This window comes from Rhincodon typus, chromosome 1 (assembly GCF_021869965.1).
Source record: "Rhincodon typus isolate 14 chromosome 1, sRhiTyp1.1, whole genome shotgun sequence".
Classification (NCBI taxonomy): Eukaryota; Metazoa; Chordata; class Chondrichthyes; order Orectolobiformes; family Rhincodontidae; genus Rhincodon; species Rhincodon typus.
The window spans coordinates 45,274,905-45,291,077 of NC_063332.1; the positions used below are offsets into that span (position 1 = coordinate 45,274,905).

General features: G+C 38.9%; 1 protein-coding gene across 1 annotated transcript in view; it reads right to left on the reverse strand.

Moving 5' to 3' along the window:
• The window catches only part of kiaa1328 (KIAA1328 ortholog), a 148,836-nt gene that overhangs the window by 45,436 nt on the left and 87,227 nt on the right, over nt 1–16,173 (reverse strand). Inside the window, exon 10 of the mRNA XM_048599212.1 lies at nt 11,163–11,268. Within this exon, the coding sequence (XP_048455169.1) occupies nt 11,163–11,268 (106 nt within the window). The remainder of the gene's footprint in view (nt 1–11,162; nt 11,269–16,173) is intronic.

Consider the following 16,173-nt stretch of genomic DNA (forward strand, 5'->3'; position numbering starts at 1 on the left):
CCTACTTTGGAAATACTGTTCAGGGGCCTGTAAATTACTCCCAGCAAGGGATTTCTTCCCTTGGTTTTTATTTCCACCCAGACTGATCAATATGTTTGTTCCAGTGCCAATATCATTTCTTAATACAGCTTTGACGTCATCCTTAACCAATAAAGCAACCTCACTGCCTGCTCCTCCTTGTAGATGCTTTCAGAATAGAGTAACCTTGGACATTTACCTCTCTGTCCTTCCTGTAACCATGTTTTGGTAATCCCCGCCAAGTCATACCCATTTGTCTCTATTTGTGTTGTCAGCTGATCACTTTTATCCCCAATATTGCATGCATTACCATCATCATGATGTTTCTGTCCAAGTCAGAGATCATCCTGCCCCAGCCCTACAGCGTGGATATTTGATTACCAGGTGAACACCTTGCAATTTCCTATCAGTATTGTGGTTCCACAAGTTGCAAAAGGTCAAGGTGATGGGACCCACTACATTCTCAGGGCCAATTAGGGAAAGCTGGCATGCAGATCCAGCAAACAATTTGGAAGGCAAACAGCAAGACTGATTTCCAGGGTTGTGAGACTGACCTATTAGGAGAGGTTGAGGAAAATAAGCCTCTATTTCCTAGAGTTAGAAACTTAGAAACTTTCTAAATTCTTGAAGGGACACAGTAAAAGATGTTTCCTAGGGATGTATCAGTTAGCAGTGAGATGAGGATGAATACCGTACCTTGTGGGCAGTGGATCTTTGGAATTCACAAACTGAGGGGACCGTGAAAGCTCAGTCATTAAGTATATTCAAGATAGAGACTGACTGATTTCTAATATAAACAGAGAATTGCAGAAAAGTCTGTTCTGAGGAAGGGTCACCGGACCCAAAACATTAACTCTGATCTTTCTTCACAGATGCTGCCAGACCTGCTAAGCTTTTCCAGCAACTTCTGTTTTTGCTCAAAGAATTGCTGATGCTAGAGACCTGAAACAAAAACACAAAGTGCTGAGGAACTTGGCAGATCCGGCAGCATTTGTGGAGAGAAGAACAGAATTAACATTGAGTTCAGTGAGCCTTCATGAGAAAACGCCAAACATAGAACACTGATTTCTAATTACAGATGACATAAAAAGATACGGGGATAGCACAGGAATATGGTGTTAAAGTACATGATCAGCATGATCTTGAATGGTGGAGAAAGCTCAAGGAGCTGAACAGCATACTTTTGCTCTGATGTTGATACAAATAGATATTAAATGCTGTCCTTGTCAGCAACATACACAGTTCATTTAAAAAAATTTAAAAAGGCTGCATTGACTAAGCAGACTGGAAATTCAAGACCACAACCAAGCACTGTATTTTAACAGGCAAATAAGATGAGCAATAAAAGTCATTCATGCAGGCAAAGCCCATATCCCAAGAATTAAAAAATACTCCCAACTAAAGCAGCATCTATAAAAAAACATCTGAGCACATATTTGGTTAATTGTTGCATTTAACAAAAAATGTATTTTCTCACAGAATGTGGATATTGCTTTGAGAAGGTGGTGGTGAGTCACCTTCTTGAACTGCTGCAAATTATGTTTCATAGATTCATCAACAGTGCTGTTGGGAGGAGTTTTTCAGGATTTTTACTCAGTTACAGCAAATAAATATCAATATAGTTTTATGTCAGAATGTATGTGGATTGAGGGAAACTTGTTACCTTTGTGCTTCTAGGTGACAGAGATAGCAGGTTTGAAGGTGCTGTTGAATGAACACTAGGGAGTTGCTGCAATGCATCTACCAGACGATGCACACTGATGCCACTGTACATCAGTGGTGGAGACAGCGAATGCTTAAAGTCGTGGCTGATGTGCCAATCAAATACATTGCTTTCTCCTGGATGGTGTCAAGCTTGTGATACTAGAGATGCACACGTCTATACGTTGTGGATGATGGACAAGCTTTGTGGAAGCAGGAGATGTGTTATCTATTGCAGAATTCTCAGCTCTGACTTGTTCTTGTAGCCACAGTATTTAGTCTAGTTCAGTTTTTGGTCAATTGCAATCCCCAGGAAAACACTGACGGTAACTCCTTCCACCATTTTATTGGTAATAAAGAGTAGACTGACGGGCAATAATTGGCTGAGTTGAATTTGTCTTGCTTTTTGTGGATGGGACAAACCTACGCAATTATCCATTTTAAATGGTAGATGACTGTGTTGTAGCTGTCCTGGTACAACTTGGCTAGCAGCACAATCAGTTCTCAAGCACAGTCAAGTCTTCAGAGCTATAGCAAGCTATATTAAAGGGCCCAAAGCCCTTTTAGTGTCCAATGTCTTGACTAAGGGTCATAAATCTTGTGCTTAAATATTATCATCAATAAGGTAAATGATTGTAGAATATACTGTTTATTAAGCTGCCACAATTGGGCAAATAGTCTGACAATAAAAGCAACTAGTACAGGATGACAGATTGCACAGATATTCCACTATTTATTCAAATTTCTTTGCAGTAAGTAAAAGAAACCTCTGCAGGTAATTTCTGTGAAACAATAACTATGTTGTATGAAGTCTGTGATAAGCACATGTATGTGAAAAGAACTTACAAAAATTCATTCATAAGGTGTGGGCATCTCTGGCTCGGCTAACATTTATTGCCCATTCCAGAGGGCAATTAACAGACAACTGTGCTGTGGGTCTGGAGACACATGTAGGCCAGACCAGGTAAGGATGGCAGATTTCCTTATCTAAAGGATATTAGTGAGGACATTAGGTTTTTCCTACAATCGATAATGGTTTATGGTCATAATTCCAGATTCTTTATTGAATTCAAATTCCACCATCTGCCATTGCGGGATTTGAACCCAGGTGCACTGAACATTAGTTCAGTTTTTGGATTAATAACCTAGCAATGATAGCACTAGGCCATGGCCTCCCCTCAATATACTTAATAATGAAAATTTTAGAAATCCCTCCCTAACTGCAACTGTAGGTTTATCTATACTATTTGGATTGCAGCATTTGAAGAAAGTGACTCACCACCATCTACTTGAGAACAATTGTGAATAACCACTGAATGTGGGCCTTGCCAAATATGCCTACATTCCATGAACAAATAACAAAACAAGCAAATGTTTCAAGCGGACTAATTATGTGTCTATTTAACTAACACTTAAGTTGGCACAATACAGGTATGGCAATGGAAAATACTATTTAAAACTTTCAAATGTGCAGAAGCTGAACTAAGAGCTAGCACTGCATGATCTGCATTAATAAATCACAAAGTCACAATTAAAATGAGGTAGGTCAATTTACTTATGCACATAACAGCACCCGTTAAAAGGGGTCACCTTTCCAAGCTTTCACATATCCAGATATATCACCACAGAACAGGGTTCTTTAAGGAATTGGGGGCTGATTCTTTTTATCCACAGTCAAGCCTTCCCATACATGATCAATTCTCCTGAAGATAAAGATGGTCTTGTCTGCCTTGTGTAAACGGTCAACTTCCAACTGTGTGCATGTTTTTTTGTAGTTGGTAGACTTTGAAAAAATGTATCTATGTATCTCAAGTAAAACATATGGTCACTTGCCGTTGCTGTTACATATATACCTGAGGGAGCCTGTTGCTAACTCCAATACTTTAAGGTGAATTCTATTGCGGTGAAATTTTGTTATATCAATCCTAAAAACCAGGACTGGGATTCAAAGTATAGCACAGTATTATGAAGTTTATTGAAGCCATACTATCCTGCAAGTTTCAAACACTGGTGACCCAACTTGCTCAAATTAAAAGGGCAATAAAGAAGCTACAGCTAAGTACATAAAGGCCTACTAAAGCATTTTGGTTTCAACTGAATGAAATATCAGCTTTGTTTTGGTAGCAGCACTCACGTTTCCAAGATTGCCAGTTAAAATGTTTACATGGATATGATTTAGCCTGATACCCAATGTAGTACTAAAGGAGAGTTGAATTGTTAGAAGTGCAATATTTAGGATGTGATGTTACAAAAAGCCTCAGCTTCCTGCACAAATGGATGGAAAAGATTCCATGGCACTATTCAAAGAACAGTAGCAGGATCTCCTGAAGACATAGACAGACATTGCTCCCTAAATCAACATGACAAACATTTGGTTATTCATTCCTATGCTTTCCACAGAACATTTATTCTAATCAGACTGGAAGGTGTTTTTGCTGACCTAACGTAAGGAGCTTCATTTGTCAAACCAAATGTGTTGGTTGAAAATTTATTGTGTAAGTTCCAATATAAAGGGGAGATCTTCTTGGCAGAAGTGTGTTCAGTTAATTTGGACCTGGTTGTTGTTGCCTTATAGAATTTAACCAATCAGCATTTTGTTGTAATTGGTATTCTAATTGGTAATTAACTTGGTAATAAGTTCATATCCTGTGTCATGCCTGTGGAGGTGTTCATAACCGAAGTCCAACATCAATTACTTTCCTCTGCTTTGATTCTGATCCTCTTTCTTTTCTTCATTTCATACCAAGAGCAGAATTCCGTTTTAAGGTTTTCTTTTGCTTTTGTTTCAGAATGCAAAACAGTACAAGGGGTCAGTTCAGAAGTTCCACTGTGATGCATTTTATTTAGTAATTGTACATAACTTATAGGAATAATGATGATATGATGATAAACTGATTAGTGAGTTGACGTTGAGTATATGTCAACCTAAAACAATATCACTTTAATGCTTTAATAATTCCAGAGTTTATTTGCTGCTCCATATTTCAATGCAATGTTTTTTTTAGATTTTCCTTGGGATATCTGACAAGAACTTACAAAAGGCTAAGTAATGGGTAAGTAGCAAAGACAAAACTTTCATTCATAAGTAAAGGCACTTAATGCAAATTTTAAAGCCAAAATTTAGAATACATTCAAATTTTATGCATCCAAAGGACTAATGGATATAATACTGGAACTAACAAATTCTCCATGTCTACAGCTAACAGCAGCCGCTGCAATACAATGTTTCCATCCACCTTCCCCCTCAAACTCTCTTTCATGTTCAATGACAGTATCAACATGACTGATGTTGACAAAAGGAGGAAGACTGAAGAGAGATGGTACTCAGATGCAACATACAACGAGCATTTTTAAGCCTGGTTGTACTTAAAGGGTTCATTCCTATTAAAATGGAGACATTTTGTTACATGAATAGTTTAATTTACTCAAGAAAAACCTAGTAATATTACTTTTGCCTATAGCAAAGATTGCTTTAAAATATATATATTGATAGTGATATTAGTTTCAACGCTGAAACATGTTTTGAATTTGTGCCATATATTAATGCAAAAGGAATAAAACAAATCTTCAGTCACCATGGAATGCATCGTGTTATTGTGTAAGCAATGATGGACTTCAAGTACACTGAGTTAACAAAGGAGTAAATCCCATTAACCAATTTCAACCCTACCAAAGTCTACTAAGTATGAAAAGTAATTTTATTAAGTAATACAAACTAATTTTAAAATTGCTTTGAAACAACAGACCTCCATAGTATAAAAGTATTTAAAAAATCAAATGACATCAGTGTAATCCCACTGAAATTAAATAACATTATAAATACTGCATTGATTATGATTGCCATCAGTGATTTTTTATTAAAGCTAGCAACACTACATTACAAAAAATAGGGCACAGAAATAAACTGTTCATCCAACCAATCTATGCTGGCATTTATGGTCCACTTCAGCTTGCTCCCATCTTTCCTCAGCAATGTCTATCATAACAACCCTGTATTCCCTTCATTCTCACATTTGTCTTGCTTCCACTTAAATTCGTCTATATTATTTGATTCAATCACTACCTCTGGCAGCAAGTTCCACATGCGCACGCTTCTTTGGGTAAAGAAGTTTCTTCTGAATTCCTTATTAGATTTCTCAGTGACTACCTTACATGGATGGCTTCTGTAGTTTGATTTGATTTGATTTGATTTATTCTTGTCACATGTAATGAGATACAGTGAAAAGTACTGTTTTGTGTGCTAACCAGACAAATCATACTTTACACAAGTGCAGCAGGGTAATGGAACAGAACGCAGAATATAGCTTTACGGCTATAGAGACAGTGCAGAGAAAGATCAACTCCGACATTTGAGAGGTCCGTTCATAAGTCTGATAACAGCGGGGAAGACATTGTTCTTGAATTGTTGATACAGGTTTTCAAACTTTAGATTTAGATTAGATTTATTGAATATTGTCACTTGTACCTAGGTACAAGGAGAAGTATATAATACTTCTGTGTCTTCTGTCCGTTGGAAGAGGATGGAAAAGAGTATAACGAGGTGGGAGGGGTCTTTGATTATGTTGGCTGCTTTCCTGAGGTGGTGTGAAGTGTAGACAGAGTCAATGGAAGGAAGGCTGGTTTTCATGATGGTCTGGCCTGCATTCACAACTCTCTGTAATTTCTTGCGGTCTGAGGCAAAGCAGTTGTCATACCAAACTGTGATGCATCCAGACAGGATGCTTTTTATGGTGCATCTATAAAAATTAGTAAGAATCATTGTGGACATGCCAAATTTCCTTAGCCTTCTGAGGAAGTAGAGACATTGGTATGCTTTCTTGACTGTAGCGTTGACGTAGATGGACCAGGACAGATAGTTGATATTTACTCCAAGGAACTTGAAACTCTCGACCATCTCTAACTCATTGATCCAGACAGGGCGCGTCCTCCACTCCACTTCCCAGAGTCGATGACCAGCTCTTCGTTCTGCTGCCACTGACGGAGAGATTGCTGTCTTTACACCATGCCACTAAGCCATCTATCTCCTTACTGTATGTTGTCTCACTGTTGCTTGAAATCTGACCCACTACAGTGGTATCATCAGAAAATTTGTAAATGGAGTTAAAGCTGAATTTGGTCACACTGTCATCAATGCATAAGGAATATAATAAGGAGCTGAGCACGCAGCCTTATGGGCACCAGTGTTGAGGATTATCATGGACGAGGTGATTTAGATTTTATTGTCACATGTATTCAAGTACAAAAGTATATGAATACACACAGCAAATTAGCACACAGCAAATCATCATGAATTTTGAAGATTTGAGTACTTTATGGTTTCTTCAGAATATTCCAGGCAATGGAAGCACTGTTAAGCACAGCCAGTCAGTACCATATTTCATTTGCTAGCTAAGCTATGATTATGTACAAATTTTTTACATGTGCATGAGTTTCTCATTGGAGTCACACACCATGTCATCAAAAGGTAGTCCTTGTCACCCAGTAGCCACTCTCTGGCTGGTTCTGGTAGCTCAAATGCAGTTGGCACAATGGACTTAGTTCGTCTAAGACATCAAAACTGTTGCTGTAAATTGGGCACTGATTGACTGATATGCAAGGTATGATCGCATCCCAGAGGAATGTGGAAGGAATGGAATTCTGTTTGGTTGTGGTAATGTTTGGCACTTGCAAAGCAACTGAAATGCAGTAAATAGCACCCAGCACATGGGGAAGCCAGTAACCTTCACAAAGCCGCTTGCTTGCTCTGTCTGTTTCTATCTAGCAATTAACTATAACCAGCTCTCAGAAGACACAACATTCAATACGAAATGTTACCTCTGCTTTCTCTCCACAGTTGCTGCTAGACCTGCTGAGTTTTTTCAGCAATTTGTTTTTGTTTCAGCCTTAAAGGAGTCAGGCACACATTTTTCATGCACTTAGGAAATACATCCTTACCCTGCTCCAAGGTTGCAGTTGTGGCTAAAGCAGGGGAAAGATTTCAGTGAGGACCTCCTTAGTGGAGTAATAATGACTGAGGCACTGATCTTTACTGAGGTTCAGTTAGGAATATTTCTCCTTGAAAATTTCAGAAAAATATGCCCTCTCATTGAGGACCTTTAGGAACACAGGACTAGCAATAGGCCATTTAATTACATCATAAATGATCTTCTACCTCAATGTCACTTTCCCACACTATTGTCATATTCTTTGAAATCATTTGTTGCCAGAAACCACTACCTTCTGTTTTGAACATGCTCAATAACAGATTCCCCACTTCTCTGAAATAAAGATTCAACACTTTGAGAATGTAGAAATTCCTCCATGTCTCTGTCTTAAATGGCTTATCCCTTATCCTGAGATTATGTCCCTGGTTTTAGAGTCACCAGCCAGAATAACATTTCATCTACATTTGCCTTGTCATACCAATTTTTGAAATTTCAATGACATTACTTCTCATTCTTCACAAATCTAGGTCCAGACTCAAAAGACAATCCCACCACCCCAGGAATTAATATGGTAAACCTTTGTTTAACTCCCTCAGTGGCAAGTATATCCTTCGTTAGGAAAGGACACCAAAATTGTACATAATATTCCAGGTGTGATCTCACCAAGGCTTTATATAACTGCAGCATGGCATATTTACTTCTGTATTCAAATACCTTTGGAAAAGAACGCTTACATGTTGTTTGTATTTCTAATTGGTTGCAACATCTGTATTGTAGCTTTTAGTGATCATGAACAAGGGCTCCCTGATCCCTTTAGACATCTGTATTTGCCAACCTTTCACCATTTAAGATATAATATCCCCTTTTTTGTTTCTATCAAAGTGAATAATTCCACACTAATTCTTTTTAAATTCCTTCTACTACGTTCTAGTTGATTCACTTAGCCTGTCCCAAGTCCCCTTGAAGCCTTCTTGCTTCCTCCTCATAAGTTATCAAACCGGGTAGGAATGTATAATTTGCAAAATTGAAAGTATTACAGTTGATTCCCGTTTCCAAATCATATAGATCATGAACAGTTGTGGACCTAGCAATGACCCTGGCGTCACCTCACTAGTAATAGCTTGCTATCCTGAGAATTTTCAGTTCATTCCTACTCTGCTTTTTGACTGTTGGCCAATTTTAAATCCATACTGGTATATTCCCCCCAATCCCATGTACTCAAAATCTTATTTTCTAACCTCCTGTGAGGATCTTTATCAAAAGCCTTCTAAAAATCAAAATATACCATATCTGCTGGTTTTCCTTTGTGCTAAAAGTAACATCCTCAGAAAAACTCCCACAAGTTTGTCAAACACTATCTTTCTTTCATAAACCCATGGTGACTCTGCTGAATCTTTTCCAAATGTCCAACTACCACATGCTTTACAATAGATTTTAACATTTCCCCATTGGCCAGATTTTTAACCTCTTGCTTAACTCATCTATAACTGCCTGCAATTTCTTTACATTTCTTCAAAATGTACTTTCCTACCTATATTTGTATCATTTGCAAATTTAGCAACCATGTCTTCACTCCCCTCATTTAAGTCATGATGTAAATTATAAAAAGCTGAAGCCCCAGCACAGACCTCTACGAGGCTCTACTCATCACATCCTATCAATCAAAGACCCATTTATACATACTCTGCTTTTTGCAAGCCAGCTAATCTTTTATCCCACATCATGAGCTTTGCTCTCATTTCACAATAATACTTGACATGGCACATTATCAAACAAGATTTTTTTTAAATCAAATATGCTCATCTTCATCTCTCTGTTTTAATTTGAGTGACAGGTCAATACTTTATCGACAATGGTTTGAAAATCGAACTACTAACTATACTTGCTATTACAAGCACGTTGCTATTCTATTTCAAACCAGCTAATAAATCTTTAATTCTTTTACTACATTTTAAGATTACACCAAGGGGAAAAAAAACTGTTTTAAATACATGGAATTGCTTCTTTATGCAAAGTCCAGAGAAACTGAGAGTAGTAGTAGTATGGTTGTGTTACTGGACTAGTTTACCAGGTTTACTGGTAGATGTTTACGAGATGCAAAATTGAACTCTGAGTTGGGGGAAAACTCTCCTTTGGTTATGTATACATAGCACAAAGCTGGTTAAAGTTATTAAATGCCAATCACCTGAACCCCAGATCATCAATGCAGGAATTCTTCAGGGCAGTGTCCAATACTCAAACATCTTCAGCTACTCCCTCATTGACATTCCCTCCCATATCAAGTTGGAACTGAAAATGCTTGCAGATGATTGTTGTGTTCAGTTCCTTCCATAGCGCAGATACTCAAATGGTTTATGTCCACATATAAAAGATTTGAACAACATTCATACTTGGGCTTAGTATGTGTGTGGCATGAGTATTACTTGCCACTTAGAAGTAATACAATCCTTAAGAACAGAGAGTCTAACCATTTCCCCTGACATTCAAATGGTATTATCCACAGCTGAATTGCCACCATCAACATCCTGAAGAGAGATATCGCTGGCCTGAAACTTAACCGGACCAGCCACATTAATAATGGAAATACAGGATCTGGTCAGGGGATAGAAATTCTGTAGCTAAACTCACCTCCCGACTCCTTAAAGCCTGTCCACCATCTATGAGGTACTAGTCAGGAATGTAATGGAATATTTTCCACTTGCAACTTCAACAATATTAAAGAAGTTCAACACTATCCAGGATAAAGCCATGTGCTCATCAAGTGGCCAAACACTATCTTAACATTCATACCTTTCAGCACTGGCACACTGGCTACGGTGTGTACTACAACAGCTCACCAAGGCTCCTTCAGCAGCAACACCCAAATCTTCAACTTCTACAACCTAGAAAGATCAGAATTGCAGACATGTGGGAGCACCGCTGCCTGAAATATTTGCTCCTTGTCATGCAATGATCTGATATGGAAATAGTGTCTTTTTGTTGTTACTAGATCAAGATTCTGGAACACCCTCCCAAAAAGTACTATGAAGTATCTTAAGTACATAAAATTCAACAGTATTAATTAATGGACAGTAAATGCTGAACCCACATCCTGTGAATGGGTGCAAGAAATCTTCACCAACTGCATTGATATTCAATTTGCACTCTGTGATAACCAAACATGTAACACTCTATATTTTTATATTTTCTTAGCATGTCAATGGACCCAGTGGAATTTATTGTGGTCCTCGAGGGTCAATCATGCTGCATGGTATTTGAATTATATACAGCTGGTAGGTAGGTGTTGCGGATCCAATCCTTGAAGAAAATTATTGGACTATTTGGATTTTTATGGTACTCCAGCAGCTATCTCAGAACTATTTTGCTGGTACTAACACACAAATTTCCCTACTTGTCACGGCAGGATTTAAGTGCTCATCTAATACTGTAATCACTACACAACTATTTCAGAAAACACAACTACAGTTGAAATTTCATCTTACTAAAAATGGTTGATTTAAATTTCAACTGGCAACTTACCTCGATGATTCAACCCAAAAGGGTGATGTTGCTGTGTTGACACATTCATTTTTGGTAAGTAATAGAAGGGGAGAAGTAGCCACATCTTTTTTCAAAAGTGGAGTTCCTATGTAAAAGAAATCGTATTTAATTGAGCACAGCATAGATAAAATTCAATTAACCAGCGCCTTTCGTGAAGTCTTGAAATAATGTAGATCATAGAAGCCCTGCAGTGTGGAAACAGGCCCTTCAGCCCAACAAGTCCACACCGACCCTCAAGAGCATCCAATCCAGACCCATTCCCCTACAAACCCACCTAATCTATACATCCCTGAACAATATGGGCAATTTAGCATGGTCAATCCACCTAACCTGCACATCTTTGGACTGTGGGAGGGAACCGGAGCACCCGGAGGAAACCCACACAGACATGGGGAGAATGTGCAAACTCCACACAGACAGATTGTAATATTATTTTGTTATTTGATTTGAAAAATCTGTACATTAAAATATTGGTTCTAATTACCAAGTATTTTTGAGAGGTGTAATTAAAGAGACAAAGTATGAACTTTGGCTGAAGTCGTAACTGAAATTCGTGTTCCTAGTGCACTTAGACAAATACCCTAACAAATGTGTCAGCCCAACTAATACATGAAATGGCCCCTCCATCCGGCCCAGTCAATCAACGTGATCATGGTTGATCTTCAACTTTGAATATATCAAATCATGAAGTATCCCTCTTTGAAAATGTCCATCTTTTCCAAATGATGTTCAGTAATTAAAACCGTTCAATAATACATACTGAAGTTCTTGTATATCTCTGTGAATTATCTGCAATTTTGCTCTTCTGATTCTCCCTCTATATCTGAGGGTTTATAGAATATCCCTAACAGAATGATGGTAACTCTTTGCTTCTAAATTCTAAGGCAGATGGACTTTTTTTTTACAACACTAGAATGTCTTTTTAAATAGCAATAAAACCCAACTTCTCTTTTTTCCTTTCCTATTATGCCTAAATATTTTGTATTCTTAAATAATTAGTACCCAGCCCTCACTATTTTTAAGACACATTTCAATTAGTACTACGAGATCACATTTCCACATGCTATTTATTCTTCTCTATCCATGAGGATCACCAAGATGGTTATTTTGTTTGTCAGGACTTACTGATATTCAATCTCTCTTCTGCAGGTACTTTTCACTTTCTTGCAGGAGGCACAGCGTGGCTGGTTTGTAACTTATAGTCTCTGATGTATTGATTAAACCAACAACTTTTAGCCACTGGTAAGAGAAGATAACTGGCTTTCTTCGGCTTTCAGGTTTTTCTACTACAAATAGACACACCAGTTCCATTTCCTGTGGTCCAAAGGCTTCTGGCAATATCATTCCCACCCACAAGATGTTCAGCTATCCCAGGAGCAAACCACATAAATGTTGGTCTTTGTCATCAACAACTGGTCACCACTCTACAAAGCAATGAGCTAATTGTTGCTAATAAATTTCATTTTGTGCACAAACCCGAGTGTCATGCTTATGCAACTAACCACCTCCACTGCATGAACAGCAGCAATTTAGACACCACTTACAATGAGTTTCAGAAACACGGTTTTTTGAAAAGTGCACAAATCTTCCACAATCCTTGGTTTTTAAAAGTAGTCCCTTTACCATTTCAGCCCACAATAAAAAATATTGAGAAATAAAAATATATGGTCTTTACAAAATCAAGTGAAAGGGAGGGAAAACTTAAAACAATTACCAGATATTGTTCTCCTCTAATTGACATTCTATTGAATTGTCTTGATTAGTACAGGACGAGACATTTTAACAAATACGCCATTTTCAGCAATGGGCAATAAAATTTTAACCCTGATGCATTGATAAATGGGAGTCATTAAGGGTTGGCAAAAACAAAGTTTGTACTGGAGATATTTTCCTTTTTTTAAAACTTAGGCATAGATTACAAGAACTAAGAAGCATATTTTTTCATTCTCTCATGGAACGAGGGTGGTGCTAGCTGCCAGAATTAACTGTCCATCTCTTGCTGCCTTCTTGAACCACTGCAGTCCACTTGCTGTAGAGTAAACCCACAATGCCATCAAAGGAAGAGTTCCAAGATTTTGACCGAGCCACGCTGAAGGAGCAGCAACGTATTTTGAAGCGTGGCTGGAGATAGGCTTGGAGGGAAATATGTAGGTGATGGTGTTCCTATGTATCTGCTGCCTTTGTCCTTCTAGATTGAAGTGGTAGTGGGTTTGGCAGGTGCTGTCCAAAGATCTTTGGTGAATTTCTGCAGTGCATCTTGTAGATAGGACACACTGCTCCTACTATGCTTTAGTAGTGGAAGGAATGGATGCTTGTGATTGTGCTGCCAATTAAGCAGGCTGCTTTGTCCAGGATGGCTTCAAGCTTCTGGAGTGTTGTTGGAGCTGCTCCCAATTGACAAAAGGCAGAATTCCATCACACTCCTGACTTGTGCCTTGTAGATGATGGATAGGCTTTGGGGAATCAGGAAGTGAGCTATCCGCCACAGTAATCCCTAGCCTGACATGCTTTTGGAACCACTGTGTTTATGTGGGGAGTCCAATTGAGTTTCCGGTCAAAGGTAACCCCAAGGATGTTGATAGTGGGGATTCAGTGATGGTAACACCATTGACTGTCAAGGGATGGTGATTCAATTGTCTCTTATTGGAGATAGTCACTGTTTGCCATTTGTATGGTGCAAATGTTACTTGCCACTTGTCAGGCCAAGCCTCAATACTGTCCAGGTCTTGTTCCATTTGAACTGACTGCTTCAGTATCTCTGGAGTTGCAAATGGTGTTGAACATTGTGTAATCATCAGCAAACATCCCCATTTCTCACCTTACGATGGAGGGAAGGTCATTGGTGAAACTTAAGATGGTTGTGCCTAAGACACAACCCTGAGGAACTCTTGCAGAGATGTCCTTGAGCTGAGATGACCGACCTCCAACACCACAACATCTTCCTATGTGCCAGGTATGACTCTAACCAGCAGAGAGTTTATCCCTGATACCCATTGATTCCAGTTTTGCGAAGGCACCTTGATGCCATGCTCAGTCAAATGCAGCCTTGCTGTCAAGGGCTGTCTCTCTTAACTCAGCTCTGAAATTCAGCTCTTTTATCCATGTTTGAGCCAAGGCTGTAATGAAGTCAGGAACTGAATGGTCCTGGCAAAACCCAAACTAGACGTGACTGAGCAGGTTATTTCTGAGCAGATGCTGCTTGACAGCACTGTCGACAACACCTTCCATCACTTTACTGACGATCAAGAGTAGACTAATTGGCCAGTTTGGATTTGTCCTGTTTTGCGTGTACAGGACATACCTGGGCAATTTTTCACATTGTTGGGTAGATGCCAGTGTTGTAACTGTATTGGAACAATTTGGCTAAGGGAGCAGCAGGTTTTGGAGCACAAATTCTCAGTACTACTGTTGGAATGTTGTCAGGTCCCACAGTCTTTGCAGTATCCAGTGATTCCAACCATTTCTTGATATAATGTGGAGTGAATTGGATTGGCTGAAGACTGGTATCTTGATGCTGGGGACTACTGTATGAAACCAATATGAATCAGCCACATGGCACTCTGGCTAAAGATTGCTGTGAATGCTTCAGCCTTACCTTTTACACTGATGTGTTGGGATCTTCCATCATTGAGGATGGGGATATTTGTGGAACATCCTCCTCCAGTGAGTTGTTTAATTGTACACCACCATTCAGGTCTGGATGCGGCAGGACTGCAGAGCTTAGGTCTGGTCTATAGATTGTGGGATCACTTAGGTTTGTCTGTTACTTGCTACTTGTGCTGTTTTACATGCAAGTAGTCCTGTTTGGTAGCTTCACCAGGTTGACATCTCATTTTCAAGTATGCCTGGTGCTGCTCCTAGCATGCCCTTCTGTACTCTCCACTGAACCAAGGTTAATCCCTTGGCTTAATGGTAATGGTTGAGTGGGCAATATGGTGGGCCATGAGACTGCAAATTGTGCAGTACAATTTTGCTGCTGTTAATGGCCCACAGCATCTTATGGATGCCCAGTCTTGAGTTGCTAGATCTGTGCAAAGTCAGTTCCATTTAACATTGTGATAATGCCATACAACACAATGGATGGCGTTCTCAATGTGAAGGCAGGACTTTGTCTCCGCAAGGATTGTGCAGTGGTCAGCCTTAACTAATACTGTCATGGACAACGGAATTGTATAAACCACTGGTCAGGCTACCTCGAAAGTACCGTTTACAATTCTGGTGATCATATTATAGGAAGAAAGAGATCACACTGGAAAAGGCACAGACAAGATTTACAGAATTGGAAAGATTTAGCTATGAGGAAAAATTGCAAAGCCTGCGCATGCTTAATTTGGAAAAGAGGAAGCAGAAGGAAGATGTAATAGAACGAAAAAAATATGGAGAGCTGAGTTAGAATTGGTAGGAAGGCACTGTTTCCTTTAGTAGAGATTTCATAACTGGGCAATTATATTTAAATTAATTTTTGCAAGGATTAGAGGGGAGCTGAGGAGAGAAAATTCCACCCAGAAGGTAATGAGGGCCAGGAACTCAGTGGCTGAAAAGCAAATCCCACTTACAATTACTGCTACTTGCACTTGAATTGCCATAACTAACGAGGCTATGACCAAGATCTGGGAACTGTATTTCAGCTAAATAGCCCTTTTTTGAAGAAAACATCCAAAGGAGCTTCACGGGAGTGTTATCAAAATTAGAATACGAATGACACAAGATGATAGTAACAGAACTGACAGAACAGTCAGTTTTTCAAGGAGCATCTTAGAGAGAGATATGTGGTGAGGCAAAGAGACGTCTGGCAGATATTCCACAGCATACTAATTACAAGTGATTAAAATTAGGCACGCACAAGAAGCTGGAATTCAAGCAGTGCCGTCATCTCAAACTTCATTTAAAAAATGGGCTGAATGGCTTCCTTCGTGTTCTAAATTTCTATAATTGTGTCACAAGGGCGTTGAACGACAACTGGTATAGAACAGCATACAGTATGCAAAGT